At 38.7% G+C, this 18,009-nt stretch overlaps 1 protein-coding gene across 4 annotated transcripts in view; it reads right to left on the reverse strand.

Annotated features, from left to right (window-relative positions):
• The window catches only part of KAT6A (lysine acetyltransferase 6A), a 125,053-nt gene that overhangs the window by 21,214 nt on the left and 85,830 nt on the right, over nt 1-18,009 (reverse strand). For all 4 annotated transcript variants that reach the window (XM_055296048.2, XM_055296047.2, XM_063610955.1 and 1 more), the window contains one exon: nt 4,529-4,644. In XM_055296048.2, coding sequence (XP_055152023.1) covers nt 4,529-4,644 — 116 coding nt within the window. The remainder of the gene's footprint in view (nt 1-4,528; nt 4,645-18,009) is intronic.

An 18,009-nucleotide genomic window follows, 5' to 3' on the forward strand; every position in this document is an offset into this window, starting at 1 on the left:
ACAGAGACATGAAAATAAAGTACCATTTATGTTAGCTAGATTTAGTCGTTATTTCACAATGTGTGTATTTCAAAACATCATGTTGTACATGATAAATATATACAATTTTATCTGTCAATTGAAAAACAGAAAATATTCAATAAATGCTAATTACTTTTCTGGAAACAGAAGGAAGAGAGGGGAGAGAGGAAGGGAGGGAAGGAGGGAGGAAAATAAAGTACAATTTATTTCCTAAGGTCTGTGAGAGAAGGCCAAAAATGTCTAAAGCTCTTACAGTAACCAAATTGCTCAAGAAAACATCAGAGGAAATAAAATCTCTGAGAAAATTACTATCAAGTCTTCTCCAGTAAATGAAGAGTTCATGCCACTTCCTTAGAATGGCAAGATGTATGGCATTTTATTGATAATTAAAAAAAAAAAAACTTTAGTGAACCTTATTATGTGAAAAATAGTAAACTGAAAACAAGCATTATGATCTACTTTATTCCAATCTAGTTCTCGCTGAAAACATTTTAAAAGCTCCTTACTTTATTAGAACCAAGCCCACTGGGATGACACTGCTAATCTAAAGGGAATCATCTGGAAAAAAACTACTGGAAAACCAAATATTTCTAGTAATATTATAAACAACTGCTGTTCTCTCACAGAAAAAAGATCTATCCTACAGAAAGAACATGAGACTACAGGAAATGAAATGTAGTTATAAAGATTATGAATACTCTTAGCCCTGGAGAATCTTGTTGGGGGCTGCTTTTAGTGATCTTCTTCCTGGCAGGACCTAGGTCTCAGCTATCAAACAGGTAGCTGTACAGTGGCTTTCATCAACTGTACATGAAGTGTCACCTCCACACTGGAAGTTGATTCTAAAGTCTGCCACAATGCTGATAACCCAGCCCATGGAATCAGGGCTGTGCTGCAGCTGGGAATGCTTCTCTAACTTCTAGAATGATGCAATTATTATTATCAGGAATTTCTACAGTAACTTCTGGCTTCTGAACATGGCCCAACATAGTAGCAGTTTGTGCAGTCAACTTGTAGCAAATTTTTAATGTAACAATAAAAATTATGCCAAATATTACTTAAATCTAAGACTACGGTACAAGTCAAGTAAGATCAACCTAGATACACATGCTACATGGAGCAGCGTAGGCCCAGTGGTTAGTGGTTATGGCTATGTAGTAAGAGCGAAGTGAGCTTCAAGTTCTGCCCCTTATACACTGTACTGTCTGGGACCAGGTCTGCAAAATGAATACAGTAATATTCATCCCACAGAATTACACCAGAGATGCTTAGTCCAGTACCCAGCTCAATGGATGGTAATTACAGCTGCTATTACTTAACGATTATTATTTGTATTCTTCTTTCATCAATTTTACTCAATAATTTAATAGCCAAAGGCATTAGGGATTCTATTTGGTTTCTTCTTCAGTAACTGGGATGATGAGAATAATCAAACTGGTTCTAGTGACAATCTCATAATCTAAGCATCAAATAAAGTCCAGAGGAGAATCAAAAGCCAGAGGAATCTTCCTAGGCTACTCTATCACCTAGGAATCTACCTCTTTAGGATCTCAAAGCTAAGCTCGAAGCAGCACAGGAGCAGAGGGCATCCAATGTTCACAATTTCTTTTGCCTCAAGCCCATCTATGTCATGCTCTTAATGGCAGAGTAGGTTTCGTGATGAACCTACTGATGAACCAAATGAAACAGTATTATTGCTTCATTGTTTTTGTTTTGATTTTTAAAGACAGGGATACAAGATTACTTAATAGACAATGCATACACAAATATTTGGATATGAAAGGACATTCCGTAAAGCCCCCTAATCTCACTTCCCAAAAGAGGTTTTTCTTCTTGTGATCTTTGCATTTTTGTTTGCTCCTATTGCCCTGTTTTCATACATTACAGTGCTTAAAACCTTTAATAAGAAAATAATCTATAAGCAGTTTAGCACAAAATAACAGGCATTAACAAAATTAAGAACAGAGGTTTATTATTTGGAAAATGTAAGATCTCCAAACATTTTAGTCACCTCAAGTTTCAAGCTCATTTAAGTACATATAATTTTTTTAAAAATGTAACCAAGAGAACTATGAACATAAAGATAGAAAAAAAGTCACAATTACTCAAGAACCTATTAAAAATTACAGGATATTTTCTAATTGAAAACTCAAAGAAACCTACCCAATGGATGAAAAATTATACCGAAAATGTCTAAAACTGTGTAAGGAAGTTGATGAACTTTACAAGTTCCTATCCTGTTTCTGCTTTCTACTGGTTCCTATCATACTTTTTTTTTGGTTATTTTTTGATAGCATTATTTATTCTTTCACTGGTAACTAGTCTCCTCACACCTGTTTCTAATGAAAATCTCATCAGAACAAAAGCTACATTTTCAATAAATCCTTTAAATATATTAAAAGACAACAGTTTATGATTCCATTCTCATCATTCTCTTGAACAAAAGTAAATGCTAGCCCTCTATTTCCATTCCTGAATCTATTTCCTCTCCCCACCTTGAGTAGACAAAGGGCCTGTGGTTTCCATCTATCTGTACTACAGTCTCTGGAACAGTTGACAGACATGTGGAAAAGCTTTCTTTTCTAAGTTGAGTGCTCTTGTGATCTGGGCAGCTTGCAAAGAGCTCACTTAAAAAATGATCACAACAAATTATTTTAAACCTGATGAAAAAATTAATTCCTTGGCATATTTCTTTTCTTTTGAGACGTAGTTTCACTCCTGTTGCCCAGGCTAGAGTGCAACAGCGCGATCTCAGTTCACTTCAACCTCCGCCTCCCGGGTTCAAGCGATTCTCCTGCCTCAACCTCCTGAGTTGCTGGGATTACAAGCAACCGCCACCAAGCCCGGCTAATTTTTGTATTTTTAGTAGAGACAGGGTTTCGCCATGTTGTCCAGGCTGGTCTTGAACTCCTGACCTCAAGTGATCTGCCTACCTTGGCCTCCCAAAGTGCTGGGATTACAGGCGTGTCCTTGGCGTATTTCTTCTCGGTCATAAAAGATCTTGGCTATTCAGAACTCCTGAGGAATGAGTTACCTTGAACGCTGAGTTCTGTAGGTAGCTGAGGAAGTTCCTGCCTTCCTTTAACATATATACATATACAATACATACATGTATAATATATATACATGTATAATATGGAAATGCAAATACAATGTAACCTTATCTTAAAGTCACATTAATTGTTGTCAGCTCATGATACAGTGTGCTTCCTTAAAGATACACCACAGTGTTTGGGGCTAACTGGTCCCACAGTAAATGGCCCTCAATTGTTGTGTTTCATGAGCTTGTATGTTAGTTTCCCGGGGTTTTGCTTTTTCTTCTGTTTTTGTTAGTTGTCACTTTGAGGTCAGTGTGTGAAATGGTATTCTTACCCCTATTTTTCTACTTCGACTATAGACTAGAGAAGCAAGTTATTATATGGAAAGAAAAAGTAAAAAGATAAATAAGTTTTACTGGATGGCCCTTTTAACAACTATACTGGCCTATTCCTAGTTTCTTGGAAACAACCCATGTTAAGGCACTCAACATATTGTAAGGTACTAAATAAATTTTGCTAATATTTTGGCCAGGCAATGTTACTACATGGGTGAAAACTTACATGATGAGAATATTCTGAATATGATTTAACCCATAAAGCACCATGATGTATTATTTAACACCCTGCTAAATGGGAAACTGAGGCATAAGTAGTTTATAGATTAGACAGCATTAACGTCACTACTACAATTAACTAGTATTTAATCATTTGATCTCATCTTATTTCATCTTTTAATTTTAACCATAAAGAAAAAATACAATAAGTGACATTATTGAGCACTTACCATTTTCTAAGTGATTTACATGTTGTAGCTCATTTAATGTCCTCAATATCCCCACGAAGTACTATTACTACCTCTGCTTTACAGATGAGGAAACTGAGGCACAGAGCAGTTGGACAGTTTTTAAGGTTACACAACTTATCAATTTCAGAGCTGAGTCATAAAACCACTTTAGCTCCACCAAGCTGGTGAGTGATCAATGTTTATTAATATATCTGGAAGCCCAACTACTTATATATAATTTTACACCAATGGTCCAATTATTTCTGGGAAAACAAACCATTTACTAAGTTTGTCAAATTATAAATATTTACTTACATCAAAGACTAATCAACTGAAACTTTATATTAATTTATATATGAGTCTCTTCTCTTTTTCAAAATTCTTAGTGATAGGAATGAAGACAAATTTCTCTTTAAAAAAAAAAAAAAAAGCATTCCCCTTTTATTGTGACCATGCATTCGGGTTTCTCATTTTAAACATCAGCGTCTCAGAGGTCACAGAAGAGAACACCTAAAGCAAACTGGCATGAAGTGGCTGCCAAAGCTGCTGCTATTACGGACATTTAAAAGCCCCCAGTTTCCTCAAATGTAAAGGATAAGGTGTACTCAAACATCTTCAAGATTCCTTCCAGTTCCAGACTTCTATGGATCTCAAAACAGAAGGTCAAGGGTCTCTCAAAACATACCTTGAGTATTCTTGAGGATATGGGGAGGAGTACCAGGTGTGAATTTCATACTTCCCAAACTCAATGACAGAGGGACAGCGGACTTGCGGATCAGGGGGACCAGTCACTCCAACTTTCTGTGCAGTCAAGAAATACATTTAAAAGTTAGCTAAATTAGACACACTGAGATAACAAAGAAAGTTCTGAATCTAAATGTTGTCTTCTCAGGACTCCAAAGGAGAAAAACAAAAACAAAAGCTAGAACAAGCTAACACATTTTGAAATAAGTTATATTATTCCTTAAACAGAGCACCCAGATGAAGAATAAAAGTGCTAATAAATCTCTTAGAACCAAATGCATTTGGTGTTGCTGCACTTCTACATTTAATAACACTAAAAATATTTTCCTCAATTAAACTCACTTTATGACTTAATATTAAAGAGAAACTGCTGATACTTGGTGATATAAGATAAAGAATAATTTACAAGTGAGGGAGAGGACACTGCATATTTGCTGAAGTCCTACCACACTGCCTCCGCTGACAACAATGGAGATGCCCTACTGAACACGTAAGCACACAAAGGATGATTTTTTAGTTTGGGAAAGTAGATATTTAAGAGAAATATAAAAAGAATCTGACAAAACAAGTATCAAGAGAGTCTTCAATTCATTTCATACTATGCCTAAAATTCCCTTCATTAGTAGCTCTGCATAGATTTAACCAAAGAAAAAGACACTCTGTTATACACAGACCTTCTCTTTTTTCTGCCTTCTCTTTACAATGAAAACAATCTCTACACCCCTCATCCCTGCAATAGTCTGAACTACATTATTTAAACAGAGAATAACTTTTAAAGCCTTTATGACTTCCCTGACTTTCCAGATCAGAAATTCAAACGTAAGTATGTAGCTCAAGAAAATAAAGGCTGTTAAGGGTCTTAACATGTTAACTCAAGGGCAACGTGACTTGCACTGCACCCAATCTAGCAACAGATGCATATACACACTCATGTCCATGTGTGTGCATGCAGATTTATCATGGATGCTCTACAAATACTAACTGACAAAAAAAAACACAAAAGAGTTTAGCCTAACCAAATACAAGCATTAATAACTCTTCCCCAAAAGGACAACTGAAATTATCCTTCAATTTTATGCTTTAAAGACCACTAAGAGATTAGTAAAAATCCCTTGTTGGAGTATACAGACACATATACATATTTTATAACAAAACTAAAAGAACAGAGATTTTTATTCATTGGTTTTATATAAATCCGTTTCTAAGAAAGAAGCCTCTTCACCATAACTCATTAGAGAATTTCTGGTCTTTCTAACCATTCTCTTTTATAAAAGGCCAAGGGACTTATCTCAGGTTTCATACTGGAATGTAGCCAAATGAAACCTCAAGCTCTTCCTTAGACACCTCAAAACAAAAGACAAAGATCTGTTTGTGGGACGAATTGTGTTATAACACCAACAAGTACTGGGGCTCCTCCAAATACAAAACCGAAAACAATGAAGAATACATAATACAGAGTTAAAATAAGATTTCTTTCATTTCTCAAAAACCCAAACAGAACTTTGTAAAAAGATTTTTTAAGGGCTGTTTTTAAACTACATTCTAGAATCAACTACTCTAACTCATAAAGTACTATCTTTTCATCTATCTTCACAACTCAAAGTAATAACAACAGTATAGGAAACTTTCAGATCTAACTTCCTGAGGCAAGGATCAGATAGAAAGCCCGAAAGCTGAAGTCATGCACCTGCTGCGGCACTGTCTGTTGTTTGAGGGTCTTCCCATCAGCTGCCCGCTGCTCTTCTAGGTGGATGCCCGACGTGAAAGTGGATATCCAGTTCCAGTACAGCTGTTTGCACATCACCACAACTGCGCACGTCTGTCCAGAATGGGACCTGTGGTAGGTTCCCCTCTGCCCACACCCGCCTTTAACCTTTGCACTGCGAAACGTTCCTGCACATGCGCTCATGTGTGAGCCCGCCTCCACTCCCAGCTCCCCTGAGCAAACCTCCCAGCAAGGGTGTTTCCTTTTACGAAGCTTTAGAAATCAGCAAGGCCCTCTACACAGGGAGGAAGAAATGGCTACACAGAAACCACTCATTCCAGTCCTAGCCAAAATCAAACTGTCATATCTGAACTACAAGGTTACCTTTGCTAGGTCATTTTATTTTAACATTTCAGCCAAAGTACTTTTTTGTTAAACATGTGACTTTCCAAAGCAGCAAGTGTCTAATATAATCAAGGGCACAAAATATATTTAAATGTTTAACTCAAATTCTGCCACTTCATGTCCTCCTAATTTAAATATGCCAAATTATTTAAAAGAAGACATATGTTCCAGGCCAGAATTGACCTTTTAATCTAAGATAACAGGGGGTAGCAAAGGGGTGGATTAAATGAACTAGTAATTGGGCTAAACCAAAAGAAAACTTTATGCCTACTACTAGATAATAAAGCTTTTATTACCACCAGTTTATATGAAAAGACTATTACTCTTCTACAAAAAATTAAGCTTCCATTAAATGACTCATCTAATTCCAGTTTGTAACATAAAAAAGGCCATTCTTGCAGTATCCCCAACTCTGGATCTGGTAGGGACACCAAAATTGTGTAAATAATTTAACAATTTCTGTAAACACAGAGCTGCTGCCTTCTCCCATCTGTCCACCGGAGCGCTCTCACTTGCCCTTCCCTCTCCATTCCCCAAGGGGGTGCAATGTTTTGAGAAGAGAGGGAGGTACTCCTTTATTATCAGTGTGAGGCTGGGAAAAGTGAGAAGAGATGGCTTTCTGGCATTTGAACATTTTCCCACAGAAACACTAGAGTAAGTAATTCCATTCATTAGGGATTAAAAGTTACATGATGAAAGAGGTATGAAAGAATGAATTCACATGCTCCACAACAGAGACAGCATGAATTTAAGGACTAGAGAAAATCAGTGTTTGTGGAGCACCTACTGTGCTAGACTCTGACCTGAGCCTTATGTTGTTACCTCCTTTGGTCCCCACAATCCATCCTTCAAAGTAGAAAACAATATACCCACTCTGCAGATGAAAAAATAAGCCTCAGAGAGGTTAAGAGGCAAAAGCACCGGGCAGGAACAGCGAGTGAAGCATAAAGACAGAAAAGAATGACATGGGTTGAGATGTGATGGAAGTAACAATAGCCCTCAACTAATTCCTCCCTAAATTCCCAAAGTTTATGCGTAAGTTTTTAAAAACTGGAACTTGGTTTTCCAAAGAAATGAAGCTATAAGTCCACAAACTTTTAACCCAAAACCCTTGGACTGGAGTAGAATGCATTTTGGAATTCTGAATTTTTCTGATTTTAGAAAAGTATTAGTACATACATGCGTATAGTACATGCATGTGTATAGCCCTAGTAGGATTTGGAGCAGCACTCCATAATCAGACACACTAAAATTTCTTTAGCAAAGCATATGAATATTCACATTAACTGGCATAAGTAAGGAATACAAATAGTCTCATGTCAGCTCAGATCATGTTTTTGTCAGTAACTCGGTTCAGGTCAAGTGGGACTTTATTGCAAAATGAGTTGGAAAAGGCCAGGCACGGTGGCTCACGCCTGTAATCCCGGCACTTTGGGAGGCTGAGGCAGGCGGATCACGAGGTCAGGAGATCGAGACCATCCTGGCTAACACGGTGAAACCCCATCTCTACTAAAAATACAAACAATTAGCCGGGTGTGGTGGCGGGCGCCTGTAGTCCCAGCTACTCAGAGGCAGAGGCAGGAGAATAGGGTGAACCCAGGAGGCAGAGCTTGCAGTGAGCTCAGATTGCGCCACTGCACTCCAGCCTGGGTGACAGAGCCGGACTCTGTCTCAAAAAGAAAAAGAGTTGGAAAAAAATTTCTTTCCATTCTCCAAAGAAGATATACAGATGGCCAATAAGCTCATGAAAAGATGCTCAACATCACTAATAATTAGGAAAATGTAAATCAAACCACAATCAGATACTACTTCACACCCATTAGGATGGTTATTATTTTTAAATGCAAAACACCAGAAAATAACAGATGTTGGTGAAGATGTGAAAAAATCAGGACCCTTGTCCCATTGCTGGCGGGAATATAAAATGGCACAGCTGCTGTGGAAAATAGTATGATGGTTCCTCAAAAAAGTAAACAGAATTACCACATAATCTAGCAATTCCACTGCTGAGTATAGACCCCACAGAACTGAAAGCAGTTCTTTGTACATGTTCATAGCAGCACTATTTACAACCCAAGTATCCACTGACAGATGAATGGATAAACCAAATGTGGTACATACATATAATGGAATATTCTCCAGCCTTAAAAAGGAAGGCAATGGTTGGGCGCTGGTGGCTCACACCTGTAATCCCAGCACTTTGGGAGGCCTAGGTGGGCGGATCATGAGGTCAAGAGATTGAGACCATCCTGGCCAACGCGGTGAAACCCCGTCTCTACTAAAAATACAATAATTAGCTGGGTGTTGTGGCACATGCCTGTAGTCCCAGCTACTCGGGAGGCTGAGGCAGAAGAATCACTTGAACCCGGGAGGTGGAGGCTGCAATGAGCCAAAATTGTGCAACTGCACTCCAGCCTGGGCAACAGTGCAAGACTCTGTCTTTAAAAAAAAAAAAAAAAATACAAGGAAGGCAATTCTGACACAGACTAAAATACAGATGAACCTTGGGGACATTATGCTAAGTGAAACAGCCAGACACAAAAGGACAAATATTGTATAATTCTACTTATGGTACCTAGAGTAGACAAATTAATAAAGGCAGAAGAGAGAATGATGCTTACCGGGGTGGGGTGGGGGGGATTGGGAGTTGTTTAATGGGTACAGAGTTCCAGTTTTGCAAGATGAAAAAGTTCTGGAAATAGACGATGGTGATGATTGCACAATAAGGTGAATGTCTTTAATGCCACCGAATTGTACACTTAAAAATGGTCTGGTTAGGCCGGGCGCAGTGGCTCACGCCTGTAATCCCAGCACTTTGGGAGGCCAAGGCCGGTGGATCACGATCGAGACCATCCTGGCTAACAAGGCGAAACCCCGTCTCTACTAAAAATACAAACAATGGCGTGAACTCCGGAGGCGGAGCTTGCAGTGAGCCAAGATGGCGCCAGTGTACTCCAGCCTGGGTGACAGAGTGAGACTCCGTCTCCAAAAAAAAAAAAAAAAAAAAAAAAAAAAGTCTGGTTAAAATAACTTTTATGTTATGTATATTTTACCACAATTATTTATTTTCAAGTTTTCAGGACTCCTTGGATTTCAGGATTCTGGATATTGTGACCTATCTTTCCCTTTTCCTAAGCCTTTTTGCTCTACACTCAGACTTCTCTATCCATCCTTTGCTAATTCTTTTACCATTAAATATCGACAAAATCTAGAATTCTGTCCTTGGCCATCTTATCTTTTCCATCCGGAGGACCCATAATCCAGTGCTTCCATCAGCTTTCCACTCTCCCCACGCCCTCCTTTCTCTCTAAGCAGCTTAGATTCTAAGGTCTTTTTCTCTGTAACTCCACCCTTTAACTCTTTAGTTTCTCTTCTAATTTCACAACAAAATCCTAACCCCTGTTAAATTCAACTCTTCACATAATCCAAGTTATTATCTCAATGTGAACATGGGTGGAGAAAAACAGAGAATCCTGCTACCCAGTCTCACATTATACTCCCACCCACAAACCTCAAGCAGGTCCTGATGCTTCCTACTCCATTCACTCTCCCGTTCTGAAAGACAACTGCATCCTTTCTCCTCTGCTCAACCCTCCAACACTGCTTACTCCACCTTCACTTTCAACCAATGCTTTTGCTTCCTACTGCACTAAACTGGACAAAATCAAAAGAAAACTTCTGCAATTTTTCCCACCCACATCTGTCTGCCTCGACCTTTGTGCCGCACATCCTGCCTTTCACCAATACTATGGCTAGAGATTGAGCTCCTGAGCCCACGGCTTCCGTTTGTGCATGAGGTAACATCCTCCTGCTCCCTAGCCAAAGAACATCACCCAACAGTTCCCCTCCTATCTTCTGCATCATCAGCTTTCCCTCTACCAGGGCATTCCATCAGCACACAAACAGCTGTTATTCATTCCATATTTTTAAAAGGGGGGGAGGGGTGTGTGGGCGTGGTGGCTCACCCCTGTAATCCTAACACTTTGGGAGGCCAAGGTGGGCGGATCACAAGGTCAAGAGATCGAGACCATCCTGGCCAACATGGTGAAACCCTGTCCCTACTAAAAATACAAAAATTAGTTGGGAGTGGTGGCGCGCACCTGTAGTACCAGCTACTCGGGAGGCTGAGGCAGGAGAATCCCTTGAACCCGAGATGTGGAGGTTGCAGTGAGCCGAGATGGTGCCACTGCACTCCAGCCTGGTGACAGAGCGAGACTCCATCTCAAAAAAAAAAAAAAAAAAATGGTATCTTCTTTAGCCCTCACAGCTCTATCCAACTCTCCCTTTCTCTGCTCCTAATTACTGTAAAAAACCTCAAAAGAATGGCCACATATTACTACTATAACCAATTTCTCCTTCCATTCTTTCTTGAAACCACTCCAATTATCTCTTCACCCTCGCCTGTCCCCATCATGGAAACAGTTTCTCAAGATTACTTCCTTGTTGCTAAGCTGGACAGTCAATTTTCAGTTCTCATCTTACTTGGCCTATTTGCAGAATTTAAAAACTGATCCTTCTTTCTTACAACACATTCTTCACTTAGCTTCTAAGGAGCTACACCTTCATGTTTTTTTTCCTACTTCACTGGCCATTCCTTCTCAGTTTCTGCAATCTCTAAAAGCTGGAATAACCTAGACTCAAAGTTCTTCTCTTCTCCCTTGGTGATCTCATCTAGTCTCATTTTTCAAAAAAACAACCTACTTGCTGGTGAGTCCTGAATTGAAAATTTCAGCCCAGACCTGTTCTTTGCACTCCAGAGACACATATCCCATTATCTACTTGATACCTCCTCTCATGTCAGGTTTAATGCATCCAAAATCAAACTCCTAAATCTTTTCCCCAAATGTGCTCTTCCCATTTCCCCATCTCAGTAGATGGCAACTCCATCTTCCAGCTGTGTTCTGGCATTGTCTTGGACTCCCTGCTTTCACAATGCATCAACATATCCCAATGGGTCTACCTTCAAAACATACTCAGAATTCCAATTCCACCACTACCACCATGATCCAAAACACCATGTCTTTTACTTCAATAATTTTAAGAGTCTCCCAAAGTTCTCCCTGCCTGTATACTGCCCCCCTCACCCCGCCCCGCCTCAATCTACACAGGAGCCAGAGAAATCCTGTTAAAACCAAAGTCACTCTTCTGCTCAAAACCCTCCCAGGGTTCCTATCTCATTCAGAGTAAAAGTCAAAGTCCTTACAATGGCCAAGAAGATCCTACAAAAGCCAGCCTTCCATTACCTTTCTGTCCTTGTTATCTGCTATTCTGAGCCTTAGGTATTTGGCTCTAGTCACATTGGCCTCCTTGTAATTCCTTATCATGCCAAGCACAAATTGTGATTCGGGTCTTTGCATTTCCTGTTCCTATGCCTGGAATGCTATTCCCCCATTACCTACATGTTTCATCCCCTCACCTCCTTCAGGTTTTTGCTAAATGTCACAGAGACAGTCCCCAACCAACCAATTTAATATTGCACACATTAATCCTCTCCCTCTGAATTCTCCCTCTTCCTCCCCTGCTTTTTCTCCATAACACTACCACATGGCATACCATTTATTTTAACCCATTCCAACCCAAACTAAACTGTAAGCTCCCAAGAGTAAGGAATTTTTTTTTTAATGTTTTGTTCACTGCTAAATCTCTAGTGCTTGGAACATGGTAACCAGTACTCAGTAATATTTATTATTAGATAAATATTATCTTTGATAAAAACTTTATCAACAATCACGTTCGCTGGTAACATAGCAAATCTCCTACCCAAGGTCTCCTGTATATACACGTACACAACCATCTACCAAAGTTCTCCACTTTAGATTTCACACAATCCCACAACTGTTTAAGCATGGTCTCTTCTTCCATCTAAATAAGCTCCTTTTCCTATATTCCTACATGTAATACTATCATCTACTCCAAATAGAACACTAGAAGACCTACTTGGTTCTGCCCTCTCCTTCAATCCTAACTCCCAATCCAACAGCAGTCTTTTCCATTCTATCTTAAGTCTTTCTCAAAACGATTATCCATCTCTGTCTCCTATCTATCTCTTCTACCTTCATTTAGGCCCTAGTCACTTTTCCTTTTGACTATTGTAATGATCTGACTGGTCCCTTGCTCAGGTGTTCTTCAATCCATTGCTGACAACATCACCAGAGTTGAGTTTCTAAAATGCAAATATGATGTCATCCACTTTTTAGAAATTATTTAGCAGTCCCTCAAGAGCTATTTAGCTACTACTTTACTTTAAAGAGCTACTTTACCTGCAAGATTAAGTACAAACTCCTTAATATGAAACACAAAATCTTCATGATCTAGTACCTTTCCAATCTCATCTCTTGCTTGAACTCCAACCAACTACACAAAGCTCCGAGAATACAAGATTTCTTACACCCAAACTTTCTACTAGAAATGCCTTCTCACTCTTCTCCAATAGTAAACTCTTACTCATCCCTTCAACACCCTACACAAATGTCACCTCCTCTACAAAGACTTAAAATTTTAGTTAACCACAATAACTAAAAATAGAACAATAACATCCCTAGATGTCTTCCTGTTCATTCTCACTGCAATTTACGCATATCTCCACAGATATTATATCATAAATTAAGCAGTTAAGAGTTAAGGCCATGGAGTCAGAATACCAGGGTTCAAATATTGACTCTGAAACTTAACAATTTATAACTCTAGGTAAAACAATCCTTCTAATGTTTCCATTTCTTCATTTGTAAAATGAGGCCAAGTAATTAATAACAAAGTTGCATTAAATGAAACAAATTAATATATAATGCTGAATATAGTATTTGACATATAGTAAGAGGATATCTATTACTAACCACATGGCTTTAATTACTTGTTTATTCAATAGTCCTCCTTATCCACCCACTGGGAATACACTGTTCCAAAACCCACAGTGAATGCCTGAAAACTGCAGGTAGTATTAAATGTTATACAAGTTGAGTATCCCTAATCTGAAAATCTGAAACCTGAAATGCTCCAAAATCTGAAACGTTTTGAGCACTAATGATACTCAAACGAAATGCTCATTAGAACACTGCAGATTTTGAATTCAGGATGCTCGACTGCTAAGCATATGATGCAAATATTCCAAAATCTGAAAAAAAAATTCAAAATCCAAAACACTTCTGGTCCCAAGCATTTTGGATAAGGGATCTTCAACCTGTATATACTATGTTTTTTCCTATACATCCATACCTATGATGTTTAATTTATAAATTAGGCACAGTAAGAGATTAACAATAACTAAAAACAGAACAATTACAATGATGTACTGTAATAACAGTTACGTGAATGTGGTCTCTCTCAAAATACCCTATTGCACAGTATGCACCCTTCTGATGATGATGAGGAAGAGGAGGAGATAATGATGATAATAAAATTCAGACCTTGGCTAGCCAAGGGTGACTGAAACCACGGAAAGCAAAACCACAGATAAAAGGGGGATTACTGTAAATACGGGAGATAGGGTGATTATTTGGCCCATCAGATCAACAAATATTTGAGGACCTACTACATGCAAGTCACACTGTGGAGATGATATAGAAAACACAGTATCTGCCCATAAAGGTGTTGTAAGGCAGGCAGTCCTTGTTTTTGATGGCACTGTGTTAATGGAAACAGGTACACATCAGAATTGTGTCTATGCTTCTGAGGTGACAGATTTGACCTTAGTTCTGATATGCATGGGTTTTGTGTGTGTATGTTGTAATAAAACTTTATTTACGAACAGTGACATTTTTCACATAATTTTCACATGTCCATAAATATTATTTTTATTTTATCCAACTGTTTAAAAATATTAAAAGCATCCTTAGCTTGCAAGTCATACCTTAGCTTGCAGGTCAAACCTTAGCTTGCAGGTCATACAAAACAGGCTGTGGATGGGACTGGGCCATAGGCCATTATTTTGCCAACCCTAACACAGGTGAAGCAGTTTCTAAGCTGTATCTATGCCCTCAAAAATGACTTTCTGCATTACCTTGATGAGTCTTTTTATTATTCAAAACATCCTCTTATCTAGCCAAGATGAACTTTCCCAACTGGCTTCAAACCACTTTTTTTATTACAGTAAGTCAGAGAACCTGGAAGTCATCTTTGATCATCTCCAGTTCCTTCAATCTACTTTAGTTTGATAAGCATGGGTTTCAGTTAACATTGCACCATGCAAAGTGAGGAATGGCTGGAGTTTAGTTTGAGATAAAACAGGGTGGAACATCTGTTGGACATTGGTAATACACTGAATTGCTAGTATTAAGCTGCATTTTGGAGCGTTTTGAAAGCTAGTAACAAGATGTCAGTTTCGGCATGACAGGATTTTAAGGTACCCCCATGACATCTTTTTGCTGTTAAGTGATTTCTCCTTGATGATGCTGAAAGTAGGAATGGGAGGTGGGGGGATGTTTACTATCTTAAGGCATTTACCCATTAAATATAAGTCACATATTAAAGGCTGCATAGATGTATTTTTAGTTCATTGGATAATTTAGCACAACTTTACTTATTAAGATAGTAGTTAAGAGCCTGGGAACTAGAAAAGGCTAGCACAGTTCAAATCCTATCTCAGCTGAATCAGCGTAGTTGGGCAAGTCACTATCAGATTTGTTGAAAAGATTAAACGAGTTGATACTTGCACAGAACTTACAGCACTATGCCATTCATGCAGTGAGTGCCAGATAAACGTGAGCTTCTGCTTGCTATCTCAGTGGCAGGTTCTTGGAATACATAGATAATACGTCTTTGCCCTCCAGCTGAAATTATTTATAGTAGTCTCCCCTTATCCCCAGCTTTGCTTTTTGAGGTTCTAGTTACCGGTCATCAGCCTCGATGCAAATTTTATCATCTCACACCGTCAGAAGAGTTAGTACAGTACAACAGTACAATAAGAGATTTAGAGAGAGAGAGACCACATTCATGTAACACAATACAGTACATAGAGAGTTCAGTACAGTCCATGGTTTCAGGCATCTACTGGGGATCTTGGAGCGTATCACTGGTGGATACGCGGGGGACTCCTGTATAGTAGTCATTTCTTCCTCAAAGCTGAAGTTAATGTTGTTTACTCCATCTGATAAGCCTTAGTTCTCTCCATCTACCTAACTCCTCATCATTCCTTAGGACCACTGCTTCTGTGATCATCTCAGATTGCACCAATTCTCATACATCTTGGTATAGTGTGAACATCTGAGACAAGTCTGAATCATTTAATACAGCAATGCACTATGTTTCATTGGTACTCTAAGCTACTGTCTGCTGTCTATCTTCCTATGCACCTTTACCTACCTGCATTTAGCACATGCCTAATGATTTTGCTACCCCCATAACATCCCGCATACAGAATAATGCAGGATGTTATTGTGATTAAGGGTACAGAATTGGAAGTCACACAGGCCTAAGTTTTAATTTCGGCTCCACTATTACTAACATAAAAACTTACAGGAAGTCACTGAACTAATAGTGTTAGTTTCCTCATATGTAAAATGGGGTAACACCTCTACATCATGGGGTTAATAAAGTTGTTGAACCTAGCTTACTGTATTTTTAATAATGATTTAACTCTCCATGCAAAGAAGAAATTTTAATAACCCACAGATTTCAAAAATGCTCTGTAACTTTCCAGAACCACATAAAAACCAAAGGAATCCTTCAAAATCAGAAAGCTTTAAAATTCGTATGAAAATACACTGCTCTTTGATATTTTATGTAAAAATCATTCTATATATTTCAAGAAGGCGGTCATGCTCCACTGGAATGAACTGAATACAAATGCTTCTTTCTACTGAGTCTTTTTTTTTTTTTTTTTTTAATTTGGATTAGTTTATCTTTTTTTTTTTTTTTTTTTTTAATTATAATTTAGGGTTTTAGGGTACATGTGCACAATGTGCAGATTTGTTACATATGTATCCATGTGCCATGTTGATTTCCTGCACCCATTAACTCGTCATTTAGCATTAGGTGTATCTCCTAATGCTGTCCCTCCCCCCTCCCCCCACCCCACAACAGTCCCCGGAGTGTGATGTTCCCCTTCCTGTGTCCATGAGTTCTCATTGTTCAATTCCCACCTATGAGTGAGAACATGCGGTGTTTGGTTTTTTGTCCTTGCGATAGTTTACTGACAATGATGGTTTCCAGTTTCATCCATGTCCCTACAAAGGACACGAACTCATCATTTTTTATGGCTGCATAGTATTCCATGGTGTATATGTGCCACATTTTCTTAATCCAGTCTATCGTTGTTGGACATTTGGGTTGGTTCCAACTCTTTGCTATTGTGAATAGTGCCGCAATAAGCATACGTGTGCATGTGTCTTTATAGCAGCATGATTTATAGTCCTTTGGGTATATACCCAGTAATGGGATCGCTGGGTCAAATGGTATTTCTAGTTCTAGATCCCTGAGGAATCGCCACACTGACTTCCACAATGGTTGAACTAGTTTACAGTCCCACCAACAGTGTAAAAGTGTTCCTATTTCTCCACATCCTCTCCAGCACCTGTTGTTTCCTGATTTTTTAATGATGGCCATTCTAACTGGTGTGAGATGGTATCTCACTGTGGTTTTGATTTGCATTTCTCTGATGGCCAGTGATGATGAGCATTTATTCATGTGTTTTTTGGCTGCATAAATGTCTTCTTTTGAGAAGTGTCTGTTCATGTCCTCTGCCCACTTTTTGATGGGGTTGTTTGTTTTTTTCTTGTAAATTTGTTTGAGTTCATTGTAGATTCTGGATATTAGCCCTTTGTCAGATGAGTAGGTTGCAAAAATTTTCTCCCATTCTGTAGGTTGTCTGTTCACTCTGATGATAGTTTCTTTTGCTGTGCAGAAGCTCTTTAGTTTAATGAGATCCCATTTGTCGATTTTGGCTTTTGTTGCCATTGCTTTTGGTGTTTTAGACATGAAGTCCTTGCCCACGCCTATGTCCTGAATGGTATTGCCTAGGTTTTCTTGTAGGATTTTAATGGTTTTAGGTCTAACATATAAGTCTTTAATCCATCTTGAATTAATTTTTGTATAAGGTGTAAGGAAGGGATCCAGTTGCAGCTTTCTACATATGGCTAGCCAGTTTTCCCAGCACCATTTATTAAATAGGGAATCCTTTCCCCATTTCTTGTTTTTGTCAGGTTTGTCAAAGATCAGATAGTTGTAGCTATGCGGCATCATTTCTGAGGGCTCTGTTCTGTTCCCTTGATCTATGTCTCTGTTGTGGTACCAGTACCATGCTGTTTTGGCTACTGTAGCCTTGTAGTATAGTTTAAAGTCAGGTAGCGTGATGCCTCCAGCTTTGTTCTTTTGGCTTA

This window comes from Symphalangus syndactylus, chromosome 10, assembly GCF_028878055.3.
Source record: "Symphalangus syndactylus isolate Jambi chromosome 10, NHGRI_mSymSyn1-v2.1_pri, whole genome shotgun sequence".
Classification (NCBI taxonomy): domain Eukaryota; kingdom Metazoa; phylum Chordata; class Mammalia; order Primates; family Hylobatidae; genus Symphalangus; species Symphalangus syndactylus.